Source organism: Clupea harengus, chromosome 13 (assembly GCF_900700415.2).
Source record: "Clupea harengus chromosome 13, Ch_v2.0.2, whole genome shotgun sequence".
NCBI lineage: Eukaryota > Metazoa > Chordata > Actinopteri > Clupeiformes > Clupeidae > Clupea > Clupea harengus.
This window is the reverse complement of record NC_045164.1, coordinates 25,703,327-25,720,112: the sequence shown is the minus strand read 5'-3', so window position 1 is coordinate 25,720,112 and position 16,786 is coordinate 25,703,327. Positions and strand designations below refer to the sequence as shown.

Below are 16,786 nucleotides of genomic sequence, written 5' to 3'. Positions count from 1 at the left end.
CCCCTAAGGACTGTACTTTTGAATAATTGCAAACTGTATTAGGCCCAACCCCAAGATACCAGCTCGAGAGTTGGCACGTTTGAGGAATGTTCAAGACGTTAAACTCAGAACAGACACTGTTGCACATATAAAAGTAGTGGCAACCTTTAATTTAAGACCCCTAATTGGCAACAAACTAATTGATTTTTCAAGTCACGTGACAGTAATCAGTCATCGACATGTAATCAGTCAAACACGTTACCAGGTGTCTGTGAAACGTTAAGGTAGGAGGCTATGTAGAAATTAAATCTGACAGGGTTACTTATTGGAACATGTCTAAGGTAAACTTTGTTGGCAAATTTCAGTAGTAGCTCACCTTGCATGGCCTATGCCTACAATTAAGCGATTTTAGCTGCTAGTTGTTTCACACATAGAAGACAAATACCATGATAAATAATTGGCTGGGCTAATTACCCAGTCAAACAGGTTGATGTTGTTTTTAGTAGGCAAACATTAGATATCTAGTTGGTAGACAGCATTTCTGGTCTTGACCGTAGCCAGCGCTGGCGTGTGCTGTTTTCTAACGTGTGGGCTACTTTTACAAGACACTGGATAGTTCCAGACGAGTGATTTTGAGGCACAGATATGTCGACCACATCGCAGAAACACAGGGACTTTGTTGCTGAGCCCATGGGTGAGAAACCTGTGAATGCTTTGTCCGGAATTGGAGAATGTTTTGGGAAAGAAACTTGAAGAGCAAGGTTTCGACAAAGTGAGTAGGCTAACGTTACACGTCCCCTCTTCAAAATGCCCGTGTGTCCCACCAGTTTCCATATTTTAAGTTTAAGCGGCGAATTCATTACGGCGATGTATGATTTGAAGTATTATTAGGCTAAATGTTCGACACCACGAAATTAACTTTTTATATTTATGCTCGCCTTACCTCCTTTTGGTGCAATCTAACCAACTCGATTTTATTGCTAAAAATGAATCTTATGTCATGAAGTTTGACCTCCATGGCATAGGCTAGCGTGAACTGAATCTCACTTGAACCATAACCTGTATTTTCCGACATGTATTGCAGGCTTATGTGGTCTTGGGGCAGTTCTTAGTGCTCCGAAAGGATGGCGAGCTGTTCATCGAGTGGCTCAAGGATACCTGCGGTGCCAACTCCAGACAAGCGGGTACCTGCTCTCAGTGTCTGAAAGAGTGGTGCGACGCATTCTTGTGAAGAAGAGTTTGCACCTCTGAGAAAAAAAAGCAGATATTTCAGCTCTATTCTGCGGTAGTCTCACCCTTCTCCTGTTTGACGTTTGGATGAGCGGTCTCTCGTTTTCCAGAGTCGTTCTCTATTGACCATCTGACTGTCACCTTGATTTTGAAACCCGACTGCCTAACACAATTTGGATGTGTCATACTTTGTCCTGTATTCTGAAACTGTCATGTTTCCCTTTGTTTGTTTGTGAATTTGTAATAAAGCGGCTGTTCCCGTGCAATTTAGTTTCAAAATGTCTGAACTGCTTTTTAGCACATCAAATGCTCTCCATGTTTACACTTATAAAACTGCTCAGTAGCCCAATTAGTAGGCTACTTAATAATGCAACCACCTCTTAACATAATTCATATTAAATACACACACACATTTATTTTGTGCTTTATATATTTAAAAGTAAAAACAGTAGGACACATTCAACATGCGTTATCAAGATGACATTATCAGTACCTCTTGTGCTTCATTCATCAGTTTATACAGAAAGTCCTTCAGAATTTACACACAATACTCAATACATTCAAACCGACAGAACAGAATCAAAAGATCACATCATGATTACACCCATGTAAAAATGTAGAAAATACAATCAATATAGACATGATCCCAGAGTAATATCTGCAGTGAATCCTCACTGGCCAATATCGGCCTGACCTCCAAACTGTTCAGGGGTCAGGCTCTGTGTACGGAGGGTCTCCAAGAAGTGAAATGTAGCTCCCAGTGCCCAGCTGGTCTCCACGCCATCGATTGTCCTCGCCAGCTGGAAATGGCAAACACAAATAAAACGTATCTGTTTACGGCCTGACTGCTGAAATGGGCATGGTTATCAGAAGCCATAAAAAGTAAGAAAATACAAATTTAATGGTACCTGTAAATAAAGTTTACAGAAAAAAAAACCTTATTGTTCATTAGAGGAGAGAAAACAGCACAAGCTGTTGCTGGTTTCTGTTTTAGTGGTTATGTTCAGCATTGCTCAAGCATTCGACATACATATTTATTTACTCGCCATATTCAAACTAATGACTAATTCATTTATGTTTCGAATCATGTTTTTTTTTGTTAGTTTGATTTATTTTTTATTATTTAAGACAATTTCTGGCATTACTCGTGCATTACCTTAAACACTTTGTCTACAGGGAAGCCCAGCTCCTGCAGAAGGACTGAGATGTAAGTGAGGTCCAGACATATGAATGGATTCCCTTCAGAGCTGGAATCCATATTATTGCACACTGCGAAAAAAATAAAAAATAAATGCTAACTCCACAGGATCTGTACTGGTACAGTGTAGTGAAATAAACCAGCAGAAAAAAACCCCAAGGGTATCTGGAGTCTTGCTTTAAAAATATATTTCTAATGCATATTAAGACATTGTCTAATAATTAACCAGTTATCTAGAGTTATTAACCAAGTTCTGTAAGTATGCATCTTGTGATACTAATATATTCTGCAATAAATCCATTATGTTTTATCATGAAAAGTCAATAGTTGATATTAGACAGGAGAGGATGATGTCCATTTTGTATGCCAGTGTAGTATTGAATAGGCATACATGAGGAAGCAGGAAATAGGTCAGGTGTTATCAGGTATTTGACTTGCAAACTAAATTATTACTAATTTAATTTCCAATATGGTGTGGCCGAAATAGGTTGCGAGTTCCTGAATAAAAAAAAAATATAAAAACGTACCTTGTTTGGCACCTTCGATGTAGTCACTCACACGAATGGATCCTCCGACCTTCGCATCTAAACAACAGGGTGAAGGGTCAACATTCTTAATTCAATGACATCACATTGGAGTATGCTGACCTGAAGACCCAAATTAATTTATTAGTAATCATGAGATAGCCTTGTTAATTAGTTTGAGCCATTCTGTCATTCTACCATCATCATCTGTTATCATTACATCCATTACTCATGAATAGTCCAAACAGTGAGTTTGCTGATTTTGTGAAATAATAAAGAGACCAAAAAACAACGACAACAACAACAACAACAACAACATACCTATGATTCCTAGGTCCACACCTTTGTCATAATAGTATGAGAAGGCATAGAACTGCATATCTTTGAGGTTCTCTGCTTTCTTCACCTTCTTGTAAAGCATTTTCTCCACTTTGTTAAGGCATGACTCATAGATGGGCTCTCCTGAAGCACAAAACACTCAAATAGGTTTCTCGACCATCTTCAACATCTAATACAATTCTAAACGTTTAAAAAAAATAAAACGCCTCTGCCAGTCTAACAGCACACAGGTGCAGTATGGGAACTGTAGGCTAGTAGGACATCATTATTTCGTACCTGCTTTCTGTCCCCTTATAGTGTATGTGACTTCAGTTTGTTTCCACTGGCCTGTGTAGTCAGGAGCAAGGCACGGGCTAACCAGTTCCTGGCCTTCCTGTACTGTAGAAGGAATTAATCAATAGTTGCAAAACTGGTTAGTTAGTATCTTATCTAAGACAAGCTTAACTAAGCACACAAGTCAAAAGAGTTCAAATGCAGATGTGTTTGGCATAGGATCATTTAGAAAATGCCAAGTTACATTGAAAATTGATCTTTTTACGCCATCTAGTGGTTAACCTGGTGTACTGGCTTTATGACAAATGGTTGTTGACTGCAGAAGCTGCATGAGGATTTATGCCATCGAAACCAAAAATTCAGCAGATTTGGGATACATAGAGAATACAGGATATGGTTTTACATCCCCCAAGTGGAGAAAAAAAGAAATATTACAAGATAAGAAATGAAGTGTACAAATTCGTGCAGAACACTGCATGCATACAGGGTGTTTGACTGATGGCAGTTTTTCCTGTTAAGCTACACCCGAACTAAATCACAGCAACAGCTGGCATCCAAGGAATTAATCTTCGCCCATGTTATTAAGAGATTAGATAATGGCTTATTTATGGGAGGGAGGGGGGGTGGGGGGTCTTTAAAAGGAAAAGATGAAGATAAATTGAAAACCACATACAAGGGCTGTCCTTCAGTCCCTCCCAATACCGCCAGTCTCGCTGACATCAGGCCAAGACCCAAGTAGCTGTGGGGGAAGAGTGACAGGAATAAATGCGACAGCTCGACGGACGCCATTAAACGAGAGAGAGAGAGAGCAAGAGAGAGAGATTGTTTCAGTACACAGTAATAGCAAGGGGTCACAAGGCCATTGTAGTAGTCAGCTGTTTCATCCAGACACAAGGGACATTGACACATCTCACAGATGCCTAGTTTTACAGGCTCATCTGAACTGGAGGAACACGTGCATTAGAAGTGTTATATGTGCCACAGAAAGTCCTGATTGGGTTAAAGATGAGGTGGGTAATCTCGTCTGTGGAGGCCCAGCGTGAGTCGGTTCACAACCCAACCAAGCCAATGCGCACCACATACAAAACACGTAGGGCCGGAGTAGCGACTTATTGGTGCTTTAACAGTCCACTGAAACCACCGGCAGGCTATTAATACACTAACAAACACTTGATCTGACCGGCCACTTTACGACACTGAGAGATCCTTAATGCTTTGATGTTATGCTTTGTATACATGGGATTTGTGAACAGAAACCCCAACCTTTTCACGAATGGGAACAGATAGCAAAACTATGACCTTCTCAAATCATGACCCAAGACTAAGACTTAATTGAGGTGCCTTGTGACGCCCACTCCTACAGTCTTTTCAAAAGAGTGACTAGCTAATTCAGGTGTCCCGCTGATAGGTTGGGACATACCCTCGTAACCACAGTGACCCTTTGAGGGCAAGATTGTCCGACCCTGGTGCCCTTCCCTGCCATGATTCAAAATTCAAAAGGTCATCTATTCCACATAGAGGCCTTAATCAGGCCAGTTTCTTTTACCTGTGTGAGTAAAGTGTGTAGGTGAGGTTGAACATCTGAAATGATGTAATATCATCTGGTGAGGTTTGAATGGTTATCTGGGGAAAGGAACACAATAACAAATGTTAATACCAACTTTTGTACTGTACTTTTGTACACACACACACACACAGGCACACACACGCACGCACACACTCACGCACGCACACACTTACGCGCACGTGCGCACACACACACACACACACACACACACACACACACACACACACACACACACACACACACACACACACACACACACACACACACACACACGTAATGTTCATCATCCTTCCAGCTAGAAAAAAAGATCTATCATTAGAGGGGGGAAAAAAAACCCTGAAGCCAGATCCAATCTGCAAACCAATTTCACTTATAAAGGCGTCAAGGGCTTGCACTGAGGAGATCTGGACTCTTTGAAAAGCAGTGTAATGACATGGTAAATTGGTCCTCAATCCCTCGTGTACAAGGCCTGACCTAGTTAAAGAACAAGAATCCCCCCTCCCCGTCCTAATGTCCGACAACATTTATTTACCAGCCCTACAGGATTAGCATGGCATTTGCGGATTAGGCACTAAGATGGGAGGCCATCCCGGTAGTTTGTGAGCTTTGAACGAAGAGATCTGGCTTTTTGCTATCGGAGGAGAGGAGGGGGAGGGGGGCGTAGAAGAGGGGTGTCCCATGTCTCACCTCGTCCTTCGGGGAGAAGGTGATCTGTGTGGAGCCGCCCCCCAAATCCAGCATCCCTACGGTGGGGGTGTCGGCAGTGTGGAGCCCACCTGTGGGGACGAAAGGAAGGCCATGGTTTTAGAGGGGGGGGGCGGGGGGGTTAGTGTAACAGTGCCAAGATGCTACCCAAATCCAATAACAGGTAATCAAAAAATTCTTGTCCAGACTAATCTCTCCTTTTTTCTTCTGTTTTTTTCTCCCTCGTTTTTAATGGGAAAAAAAAGAGTGCTCTGTTTGCATTGCTGATCTAAGCCAGTTTGGGCTCGTGGGTTTTAACCGGGCCACTGAGGGTCAGCGCCACGGGTCAGAGCAGGATGAGGGATGACCCGTCACCGGACCGAATGACCGAGCCAGTGAGAGAATGTACACGCTCAGAATAATATATTTACATTACGTACTACACTCATTCTACATAACATACATTATAATGAACGCCATTTAATAAAATTGTTATGATGATGTTATATGTGATAATATATCTTATGTGAGGTATATTGTGAGTCAGGGCAGACCCCCCCCCCCCGGCTGTGACGGTCAGGAATGTGTCAGTGACATTGTTTGGGTTTTTGACATATTGACATATTTATTGAGTCCTTAACGGTTTCCTGATTTTCTGTTTTGGTTTGAAGACTCTGCTTGCCCTGGCGACAGTTCAGGGGGGTATTCGTCGTAGCTCGCTAATTTTCAGGCTAAGATAAAAAACGCCCCTCTTTTTGGTTCGTGGAAGCAACTTTTGATAAATCACCATAGTTACATATCGATTAGCACTAACCTGCTCCAGGGCAGGCTAACTTAAATGTAGCTGGATAAGCTTGCCACACCCCCGGAAAAAGGAGGGATCCCATTGACCAAGGACTGATATTAGAGTTAGATTAGCGGAGGGAGAGAGTTCTTTGCGATCGCCAAGATCCATTATTCTTGTATGAGCGCTACCGATTCAGCCGACAAGGAATCATTAATTTACAAGACCTTCTCGAGTCATTTATTGCAAACACCACATTGACTGTCTTGCGCTTTTTTGCGAGTGGTACATTTTTGTAGTGTCGGTGATGCGGAGAACAAAGCACTCATAATTATATGAGTGTTATTAGTACACCATAGCATATCATTATTGTAGAAAATGATTACGGTGGACTCATGATAAGAATAGAGAGAAATACAGACAATTTATTTTCACTGCTTCAATATATTGCATTTGTTATTAATACATTTAGTCATTTAACAGACGCTTTTATTCAAAGCGACTTCCAAGGAAATGTAAAACTACATCGAGGATGGAGGTGAGGGGATTTGAACTAGCAACCATGCAGATTCAAACCGGTAGAGGAAACCTCTGTACCAGCTGACACTTGCCGTCAGGTATTCATACATAGATATCACCCTATAAACATCCCAACACACCTTGCTCTCACAGCGGTGGTGGTGTTGAATTTTGCCATGATTATGGTCTTGTATTCTTCATAAGCGTTCATGTTCATCTCCTACTCGCCAGAGGAGAAAAAAAGAGCCCTTTTCTTTGAGTTTAGAACCATTATACCGTTAGAAAATCATGGTTTTGGTGATCGACCTTTCCTGCCTTTTGAAGTAGGACGTGCACGCGCAAATGCCATGATAACTTTAGCCTGCTTGAAATTAACCACATGATTAGGATGCGGGTCAGCCGTTAACGAACCGATATTTGCTGTTCTCAATCAGCTCGCTAATCTTAACGGGCTAAAAGGCCAATTGATTAACTTAGCTTCAATCCTACGACGAACGTACCCCAGGTGAAAATAACAGTCGTCTCTACTACTCATCGTTCAGGTGAAAATAACAGTCGTCTCTACTACTCATCGTTCAGGTGAAAATAACAGTCGTCTCTACTACTCATCGTTCAGGTGAAAATAACAGTCGTCTCTACTACTCATCGTCGAGTCTCCTCAGTAAACATCTTACCGATTAGGAAGTTAATGGTGATCCATGCTGACACTCCTGTATGGAAAGAAACCAGTCACAAAAGAAAAGGTGTTGCCATTTGAATAACACATTGATGGAATTACTTCCATGCAGACACTCTTAAGGTCAACATTTATCATTTCAAGCATAAGGCACTTATTTTATACATTTGCACATGGCGCCATGTGACTTTCTAAGTGAAAATAATCCTAATGTTTGCATAACAACGTCCAAAGTGCTGCATTAAAAGTGATGCTACGTTTACAAACATGCTGTAGGATATCAGATCTTTGATGTTTATCCTTGTAAATCGTTAAGAAGAGATCTGGACTCATAACAACAAAATAAATAAATAAATAAATAAATAAAATAAAATAAACGGAGAGGGGAAACCGCTTACAGCACGAAACAAGGCGTTGCTTAGCGAACATACATACGTTGCTCCACTTACACCTCCCCTGCCCATAAAGTCCACTTATTTGTACGCATTTTGCTTCAGAGAAGTAAAGTAATCTACCAGGATAAGCCCTTGGCACCAAGAGCCAGAGAGGCAAAAATATAACAGATAATAAGTCTGTGAAATCCGGTTAGGGATCCCACAGCAGAACAGCATTAGCTCCACAAGAGAGCCAAAGGAATTTGTCCATTAAGATTTCAGCGAGAATTTGGGAATTTGGGAAGCCAAGGGCAAATTCTCAATCCAAGGTTCCCAAAATTCCCAGCATTTCATGGAAGTTATTTGGCATTACAGAATCAATCAAAACCTTTTTCATTTTTATTTTAAAAGTCAACATTTGCTGCCTCACAAATTAATGGCAGATAATCCGTTCAAAGATTAACTGGAACATTCTCCTTTGCACTCATTATTTCTTGTGTGAACTACTTTGAAGGATTGGATTAAAATAAAATGCCTCATACGAGTATTGCCTGGTCACTATATACATCTACAGTATATGATGACCTATAAATCACAACCAGACATCAACAACTTACACATTTATGTTTTTAATATATGCTGGTGTCACTGCAGCTATCCTGTATGCACTAGAGATTAATAAACAAACAGGGAGCAGAGAAGGGCAGCAAGGTTTGAATCCAAGGAATCTCAAGCAAAGGAATTTCTACCATTCGCAGCGTGCAGGTCAAAATGACTACATTACCCATAAAGAATTCAGGGGTCAGGAACTTGTACATCTGGCTATTTCATGAAACAGCAAGTAAGAAATACAAATGTCTTTCCTTTGGTCCAATAGGATAGCGAATGGCTAAGCTACTGTCCCCAAACAGCTTTGGACTCTCCTGAGGCCGCTGGGTTGACTCCCTGTGTTTAAGCCCTACCACTAGGCAGTTTGGGTGTGAGAAATAAGCTGTTACTGGTCATGGAGGCAAACTTGTACATTTCCACATTTAACTTGCTTTGCTGTAATCTGCTGTAGGTCAGGTCTACTGCAAGTGGGAAATCAAAGCCTGGTCAACTCGTGTGATCCCTTTAGCGTGCCCTTTCAAAAGCCCTGAGAGCCGCCCCCCCCCTCCCCCAGGGGAAATGGTCTGAAATCTCCCCATCAAGCCTTCTTGCCGTTTCCATGAATCTAAGCTAACATTTTGGAAATGGAGATAAAAAAGTAAGTTCCATAAACTCAGTTCTGGTTTTGTTACTGATTGTGTTGATGGCTACACAATTATTCATGAACCCAAATAAATGTCTGGTGGCAGAAGTATTTATAAACTCTACAGGTTCCATTAATATGAAAAGGTGTGTCCCCTGTCTAAGTGTTTTTTGAGCATGTAGTGCAGTGCAGAGTTGGTGTTGTACTTTCAAACAAGTGTCTTTTTCAGCAACAAGCTCAAATATTCCTGGTGACTGTCACCAAATGAAGCTGGAGATCACGGGACACGGTGCCACTATTTTGTAAACAATAAGTTGCGCCCAGAAACTGCTCTGAACTCCTACCTTCATCTGTGCCATCCATAATGGACACACCTTCCTCCACGAAGAGAAAAGGGGAGGCTTTAAAGATCTCCTTCACCTGAGGAAAACAGCGGGACACCATCAGTAAGAGTTTATGAACTGTGATCAGACAAGAATGAGAGGAATGGTCAGACATACAGCTATCAGAGGCACTAAACCTGTTTCATGGTATCCCGTTTGGGTTTGAAGACTATCTTACTGACCAGAATTATTTCAGCGCAGGAAAAAGTTCTCTTCATTTGGCAGAACAATTACATAACTTCTAAATGCTACTTGTTTCTGTGTTAATAGCTTTAAAGTAGCATTAACACTTTCAGTCACTTTCAGTCTCTTGCCTCAAACCATAAGCCTTTCATGGCTCTTTAAGGTGTGGCAGCTGTGAAGTCTCTAGACACAATATCCTACGTGGCAGGATCTTTCAGGTAATGCCTGAGGAAGAAAGGGCTTTTGTACAAAAGAGTACACCTTCCTCACAAATGCCACAGTTTGACAGATTTATGACCTGTTGCTAGAACTCTTTTCTAGAACTCTATCTTTTTCACAAGGCAACTATATTGACATTCTTTTAGACAAAATATAAGCGTAGCTAAAATACAATTATACTAACCAAGAATATGGTCTCTACACTTTCAGCCCACCCTAAATAATAAGGACAGACACCAATAAAAACACACACATACACACGGGTGCACACACACACACACACACACACACACACCTTGTTCAGTAGGTGGTTAGCCTTCTCCCCGGGCAGGAGACGGAGGCCTGCGGTCGCTTTCAGCACCAGTGGCGTGCTCTTCCACTGCAGGGCCGGGACGCCGTCCTTAGCCACGTCAAGTAACGTCAGAATCCCCTCAGCACACTACAGGGTGAACAGGAACAACCATGAAGAACCCAGACGACTGCGCTTCATGGCTAGAAATATGCTTTTGCTTCATGGGAAAAAATTAGGCAAAGCGCCTAGTGGTCAGCTTACTCCATCAGGATCATCTGCGTAAGCAGAGAGACCTGGTTTAATAGCTTTGAAGGTCTCGTGTGCCAATTTGGGGGACTCTGTTTAAAACAAAAAAAAAAGGAAAGAAAAACAAAAGCGTGAGTGAAAGTCATGTGACCTGGGGATATTTCCTCTACAGTTCAAATCATATTAGTCAAGAATAGTCAGTAGCAGACATTGTTAGATCACGTAGCTACATTCGAAACACTTAAATGGAAGGTTTGTTTAAGGTCAAGCTACATTATGTAAGCAGGTGTCTTCTGTGGTAAAGAGGGCCTGTAGTGTGTTGACTTTAAGGTATATGTGATTATGGATTTATTTCACTGGCCCCCAACTACTACAGAATCAGCACATAAAATCACTTCAGCTCCAATGTAAAAAGTTACATAATGCCACTTTGATTACAGCCAAACAAATGCGTTGACCAAAATGACATGGTAACTACACTGTAATCTTAAATGACCTCTTAGCTAGCTCTGTGGGAGTGGGAGTGTGTGTGTGTGTGTGTGTGTGTGTGTGACAGAGAGAGAGAGAGAGAGAGAGAGAGAGAGAACACACACACGCCAAATAGCAAGAGCTTAACAAAATATTAACATAAATGGCAGGTGCTTGATGGCCATTAGAATATGACAATCATAGGTTTAACAATAAAGCCAAAGCGGCACTTAAGTGATTTAGCATAATATTCCAAATGGGATAACTAAGCTGTCGGCAAAGCTGCATGTCAACTTTTTTCCCTCAGAGCTGCAGTGGGCTGCATAAGCCTAATAAGGTCTAACAAAATATTGCCAAACAAGGACCAAGTTATATCAACAACTGCTAAAACACATTCCATTTTTACCAAGCAAGAACCGGTATAGATTTAATGCAGGCCCAAACCATGCCCTTCCCAGTTTGTGTGTTTCAAAATGCTGTCAGACCAGAAGTATCTACGCCCCTACGACCTTGGACTACACCCATCTTTTGTTCCATTTAGAGCCCAGGACTGGGCCAGTGGTGCAGCATTCCCCAAATGGCCCCATTTAGAGGATTAAGAGGAGTACTGTCTATTATTGTACACACACACAATTGTAAAAGTTTGAAAGATCGTTTCTCATACCATTTCGCTGAAGGAGAAATTTGAAGACGTGGATTCTTGTCCCCGTACTCCCAGCGTCAAACATAATTCCATACTGGAACTCTTCACTGACTACTTCAGCCGAAGTTGGCCTTGTGTGGCTGTGAAGGGCTGGAGTGTACAATGGTTGCTTGAGAAGTGCTGGTTTCTTGTCATCGTAGTGGTGCTTGACATAGGTCAGGTACACAACCACACAAACAGCAAAGAGAAAGGCGAGGGCAAATTTTGGAATCCTCATGACAGCCTTCAATTGCTCATTCTTCTTTTCAGTTATCTATGGTTTAGAAGAAAACACTTTCAGTAGTTCTCCTGCAAAAGTACAGCAAAACACACCAACAAGGACATATGACTAACTATACAAAAATAAAGAAACATAAAGTAAATGTGGAGTAAATGTTAAATGCCCCACATTTCTACACTTCTATTAACTCTAGTATGTGAACCGTAACTCTGAGAATACTGTTAAGAATGCACAACGACGTGATCTAGATTTCTTAGTATGCAATGTGGCTTGTACACAAGGGGCAGATAACTACACCAGGTGTTTGTTAATGGTTTGTACCATTGGATACTTGATACGACAGAATAACGTTACTTTACTTAGGAAGCAAGATATACAACTGACGAAGAGAACATAGGTAAAACTATCTGTTGACTGGCTGACAGCGTTTGCTGGCTACAGCCATCTCTCTGGTAAAGCACGACGCTGGTTAATATCATTCGACGTGTTTACTCCATAAGCTTTAACTTGTTTTACAGTCCTTACCTTTACAGTCCTATGTCTTTGAGGTTTGGCGTTACTGTCACTATTGTAGTGATCGGTTCGTCTTTATGTCTATGACTGGATAACTTCCTATATCTTAATTGTCGTTTCATTTTCCTCCCATCTGAACAGTAAGCGGTGGTACGTGTAAAAGAAAAAACACTTTAGTAGACCATAAATCTCAACCAAAAGTGGTTAGACGCAACAGACAGGTGACAACTGATATTGAACGCGTGTCTCTGTTTGATTACGTCATTGGAGCGCTTCCTGTTGATGACGTGTCCGAGGAAGCGCGGTGTTTCAGTGTTGTTCGTTTAATGGCTAGTGTGTCTGGATCATTGTGATTATTTTGAAGCTTTAATACATCTTTTCATGCTAACCAAAACATTGCTGATGCTTAATCACTTACCCAGAATTCAGTTTAGTTAACGACGGAGACTTATAAACACTGCTAGCCTACTTCCTCGTTGAGTTCTTTGCAAGTTGGTGAACATCAGGTATATAGGCTCAGAAAGCCTGGTTGCATTCATTTGTTGATTAAGGCTAATTTACGTGACATGATTGCTGAAATAAAACCGACACTGATAACACAGATTGGCTTGCTATGATGCCATAGAACGCTTTTGCATATAAGCATGGCTTGGTAGAATAATCAACCAGGTAAAATAAGGGTCACTTTTCACATGATCACATCACTCAGATGAATATCTATTCCGGCCAATTATTTAGCATTTGCAGCAATATGGAGGGAGGGCGGGCCTATAGCTAAGTGCTAGCATCACAACAACTCCTGGGATCACATTCACCCACTTTAACACTAGCTCCAATAAGAACAGCAGCAGTATTAACAATATCCTCATTCTCTTTTCAGCAACAATCTCCTCTCAAAAACTAAAACTAATATAAAATCGTATTAAATTCATTAAAACATGGAGGGCCACTCATTTGAATGCCGTCAGGCCAGGACCTGTTTGCTTTTCCCTCCTTTTTCAGCTAGTGTGGAAGACTGGTGGCAATTACAATCACATTGTCCTGTTGACAATATGGCACCAGCTGCTCTGTCTCTGGTCTGCTCGTGTCAAAAGCACTTCACCTCCCTTTGCGGCCATCAATACTTTGGTTAAAGGTTACCAGGCTGTGGCCATAGGCCTCCTTTCAGCCTCCCGTTCATTACCTCAATTAACGATCATTAGGCTTGATATATGGGCCAATCTCATTTCTCTGCTTTCTCATGCACATGAGCAGTTCTTTATCTGGAACCACCCACCCACACTTGCTTGCACAAATAGACATGGACACTCTCTCTCTCTCTCCCTCTCTCTCTCTCTCTCGCTCTCTCTCTCTCCCCCTCTCTCTCCCTCTATCTCTCCGTGTCTCTATCTCTCACACACACACACACACTTAATTTGTGTTTACAAAAAAATGACCCATATTGAAGGGCCTTAGTTATTCAAAGGAAGGCGGTGAAGATGGTTTTCAGATATTCAATTAGAGTTCCTTATTCATCCCATCTGAATGACACTGAATGTGCCATATGTTCATGTAGACTGTGTGTGTGTGTGTGTGTGTGTGTCATAAACTAGGCCACAAGCCTCTGATGGGCTGACTGCCTTCCTTTTATGGAGACCCTTTCTCCGTTATCAAAGATCAATGTGGGCAGGGTGGTGAAGTTCGGGAGGGGTTAGTGTAGGCAGCCGCCCCCTCAAACTGTTGCTCTCCCGGGTCATCAGAGAAACTGGCTTTCTCCTCCCCATCCAATTGCATGCACACACGAGTAGGCCCATTGTGTGTCTGCCAGTCATTACAGATGTCCGTCAACAGTTGCTGCACAATAGGCCACACCCCCCCACTCCCCTCACCCACTTTTGAATATATGACCTATGGCGGCCATTGTTCAGTGCAATTAATTTGTTAAGTGACGGTTTGCAGGCTGTTCTTGAGTTTGTTTGGGTGATTCATTAGAATACATGGAAGTAAATTCAGCACTGGTGATTTTTAATGGGTGTCAATTTCGGGCAGAGTTTGCTCTAAAGCCTTATTGGTGTTGTTTCAGTGGGAGAGATTGTGGGGGAATGTGGGAGTTATTTTAGACGTAAAACACATTAGCATGCAGATGGAGCATACCCTGTATGCCTGTGCATCATGTGTCTTTGGATAGCAGCACTCTGCAGAAATAATAAACATTAAATGCATTCAGGTTATGTGTAGAGTGCTGTGATACACTATCCCTCCTCAGTTGTTTCTATAAATGTAATTTAATCTGTAAGCCTTTAATAGTTTTTTTAGCAGTTAATGGGTAAGGCTACATACATGTGGATGCATAATGGTTTGGCTGCAAAATCCCACATATATAACAATTAAACTGCAATAATAACGAAAGTAGGGTGAACTTTAATCAGTCCGGAGTAGTACAGAGATTTACATTTAAATGACAGACCGTTAAGGGTCATGTCCCACTAAAAGGATACTACTTTTAGTTGTTCTATGATCGACACAGTACCTCTTTCACCTGCATCTCCCAGTGGCAGTTTCATGAGGCAGTGTTTATACATCTATTCTTATTCTTCCTTATCTTTCTCCAAATTTGTCCATTTCTCTTGTACACTTTCATTACAATTACTCTTTCTTTCTCTCTCTCTCTCTCTCTCTCTCTCTCACACTCTCTCTCTCTCTCTCTCTCTCTCTCTCTTTGTCTCTCTCTCTCTCTCTATCATTCACACACACATTTCAATTCTTAACTTGTATGAACTGTAATTGCATTAATTAGTTAAGATAAGATAATTATACAAAGTTTCAAATATTACAATTAAATATGATTAAACTGATCTCAGCATCTGTAACAAATAATAATACAAAACAATTGCAGAAAAGAGTTGACGGAGCTTGCCTGTCTTTGGGTGTGTAGTCGGCCCTTTTTTAGCATTCAGCATGACATGGGCTCTCCATACAGTATTACAGAGGTCTGATACAGCGGTATCATAAGAGCTTGTATAGATCTGGGCTAAAAATAGCAGGAGCTATTTACCAATTTCTACTTTCTCTAATAGCTTGTTTCCCATGAACATAGTGAGATTAAATACTACGAGCAATGCCCCCTAGATAACAAGAAACTCTTTAATCTCCTCCAAAGCACAAAACAATTGCTTAATCTAGGTTTTATTGGTTATTCTAAAAACACAGGACCTCAGGACCCATAAGGATGGTTTTTGCTTCAGATTAAATGGCAATAAATCGACTTTGGGAGAATTAGTCATTGTTCCTTATTACCGTAAAGTGTTTTTTCTTAAAGGAGTATTACAGCAATTTCTGGGAAAATCCCATTGTACACACATTCTAATTTCGCTTTCTGCATCTTCATCATGTAGATCGTAATGTGAATAATCCAATGAGATTAAATGTTGTTTTTTTGTGACCACTCTCTCCATCTCCCTGTTCTTTCCCAGTTTTCCACATTTCAGAATGTTTTCTAAGAAAATGCATCTCCAGACAAGCTTTGATAAGAAGTGTCGATCTGTCATATTTTTTGCCCTGCAGATAAAACACTCAAATAGTGTGTTTACTTCTCAACAGTACAGAGAGGCAGACAATCATTTTCATTGTCCACCACATAGTTGTAGACGTCAGACCTCATAAAAGTATGACGTGCCTCAGTGATGGATGGCCAGTGACATAGAAATTAGAGGTAGCTTTGTCCAGATGTCCATCACTACAGCCTAATCCACCAGGGAACCGCTGACTTAAAAGATGAAAGTGGAATCTTCTATTAATTATTATTCTAATATACTTACACTGAATTATATCCCTATAAATCCTTCAAATTATTCCCTAATAATCCCTCTTATAGAATCACGTGGAATGCATGTATAGGAAGACGTGGTCACGTGGTCTTCTTGTACCCAGTTGCACGTGTGGGCAAGACCTTTAGATAGATCAAATAGAGAGATCATTTAGATAGATAAAGGCTTCTCACATAACTGAATAACAGGTATCAGAAATATTATCCAGGATCCATACAGAATGCCACAACGGTAAGACTGCCAGAATAACCAGGTCAATCCTCACTGTCCTCACCTCCACCTAGCACTAAAAAGGAAGTTCATTACAAAACAAAATCCTTTTTTTATGAGAAAACCTAATATTAAGGAGCTGTCATGTCCGCCAATATATATATA

The 16,786-nt window shown here is 41.1% G+C and overlaps 1 protein-coding gene and 1 pseudogene across 1 annotated transcript; one reads left to right on the top strand and one right to left on the bottom strand.

Moving 5' to 3' along the window:
* Positions 1–203: 203 nt before the first annotated feature.
* Positions 204–1,479, top strand: LOC105900308 (annotated as a pseudogene).
* Positions 1,480–1,621: 142 nt separating this feature from the next.
* Positions 1,622–12,870, bottom strand: entpd6 (ectonucleoside triphosphate diphosphohydrolase 6). Its single transcript, XM_031579119.2, has 14 exons — positions 12,618–12,870; positions 11,834–12,160; positions 10,717–10,793; positions 10,459–10,602; positions 9,723–9,798; positions 7,772–7,807; positions 5,798–5,886; positions 5,090–5,166; positions 4,218–4,282; positions 3,547–3,648; positions 3,253–3,393; positions 2,935–2,991; positions 2,366–2,478; positions 1,622–2,009 (listed from the first exon to the last, which is right to left on the bottom strand). Exons 2-14 carry the CDS (start codon positions 12,087–12,089, stop codon positions 1,881–1,883), a joined length of 1,362 nt encoding a protein of 453 aa, XP_031434979.1. The 5' UTR covers positions 12,090–12,160; positions 12,618–12,870; the 3' UTR covers positions 1,622–1,880.
* Positions 12,871–16,786: the final 3,916 nt, after the last annotated feature.

Coding starts and splice junctions, on each gene's coding strand:
- entpd6 (XM_031579119.2), bottom strand. CDS start 12,089: ATGAGGATTCCAAAATTTGCCCTCGCCTTTCTCTTTGCTGTTTGTGTG. Junction 10,603..10,716: donor ACGCAGATGATCCTGATGGA/GTAAGCTGACCA, acceptor TTCACCCTGTAG/TGTGCTGAGGGGATTCTGAC. Junction 9,799..10,458: donor CTAACCACCTACTGAACAAG/GTGTGTGTGTGT, acceptor TGTTTTCCTCAG/GTGAAGGAGATCTTTAAAGC.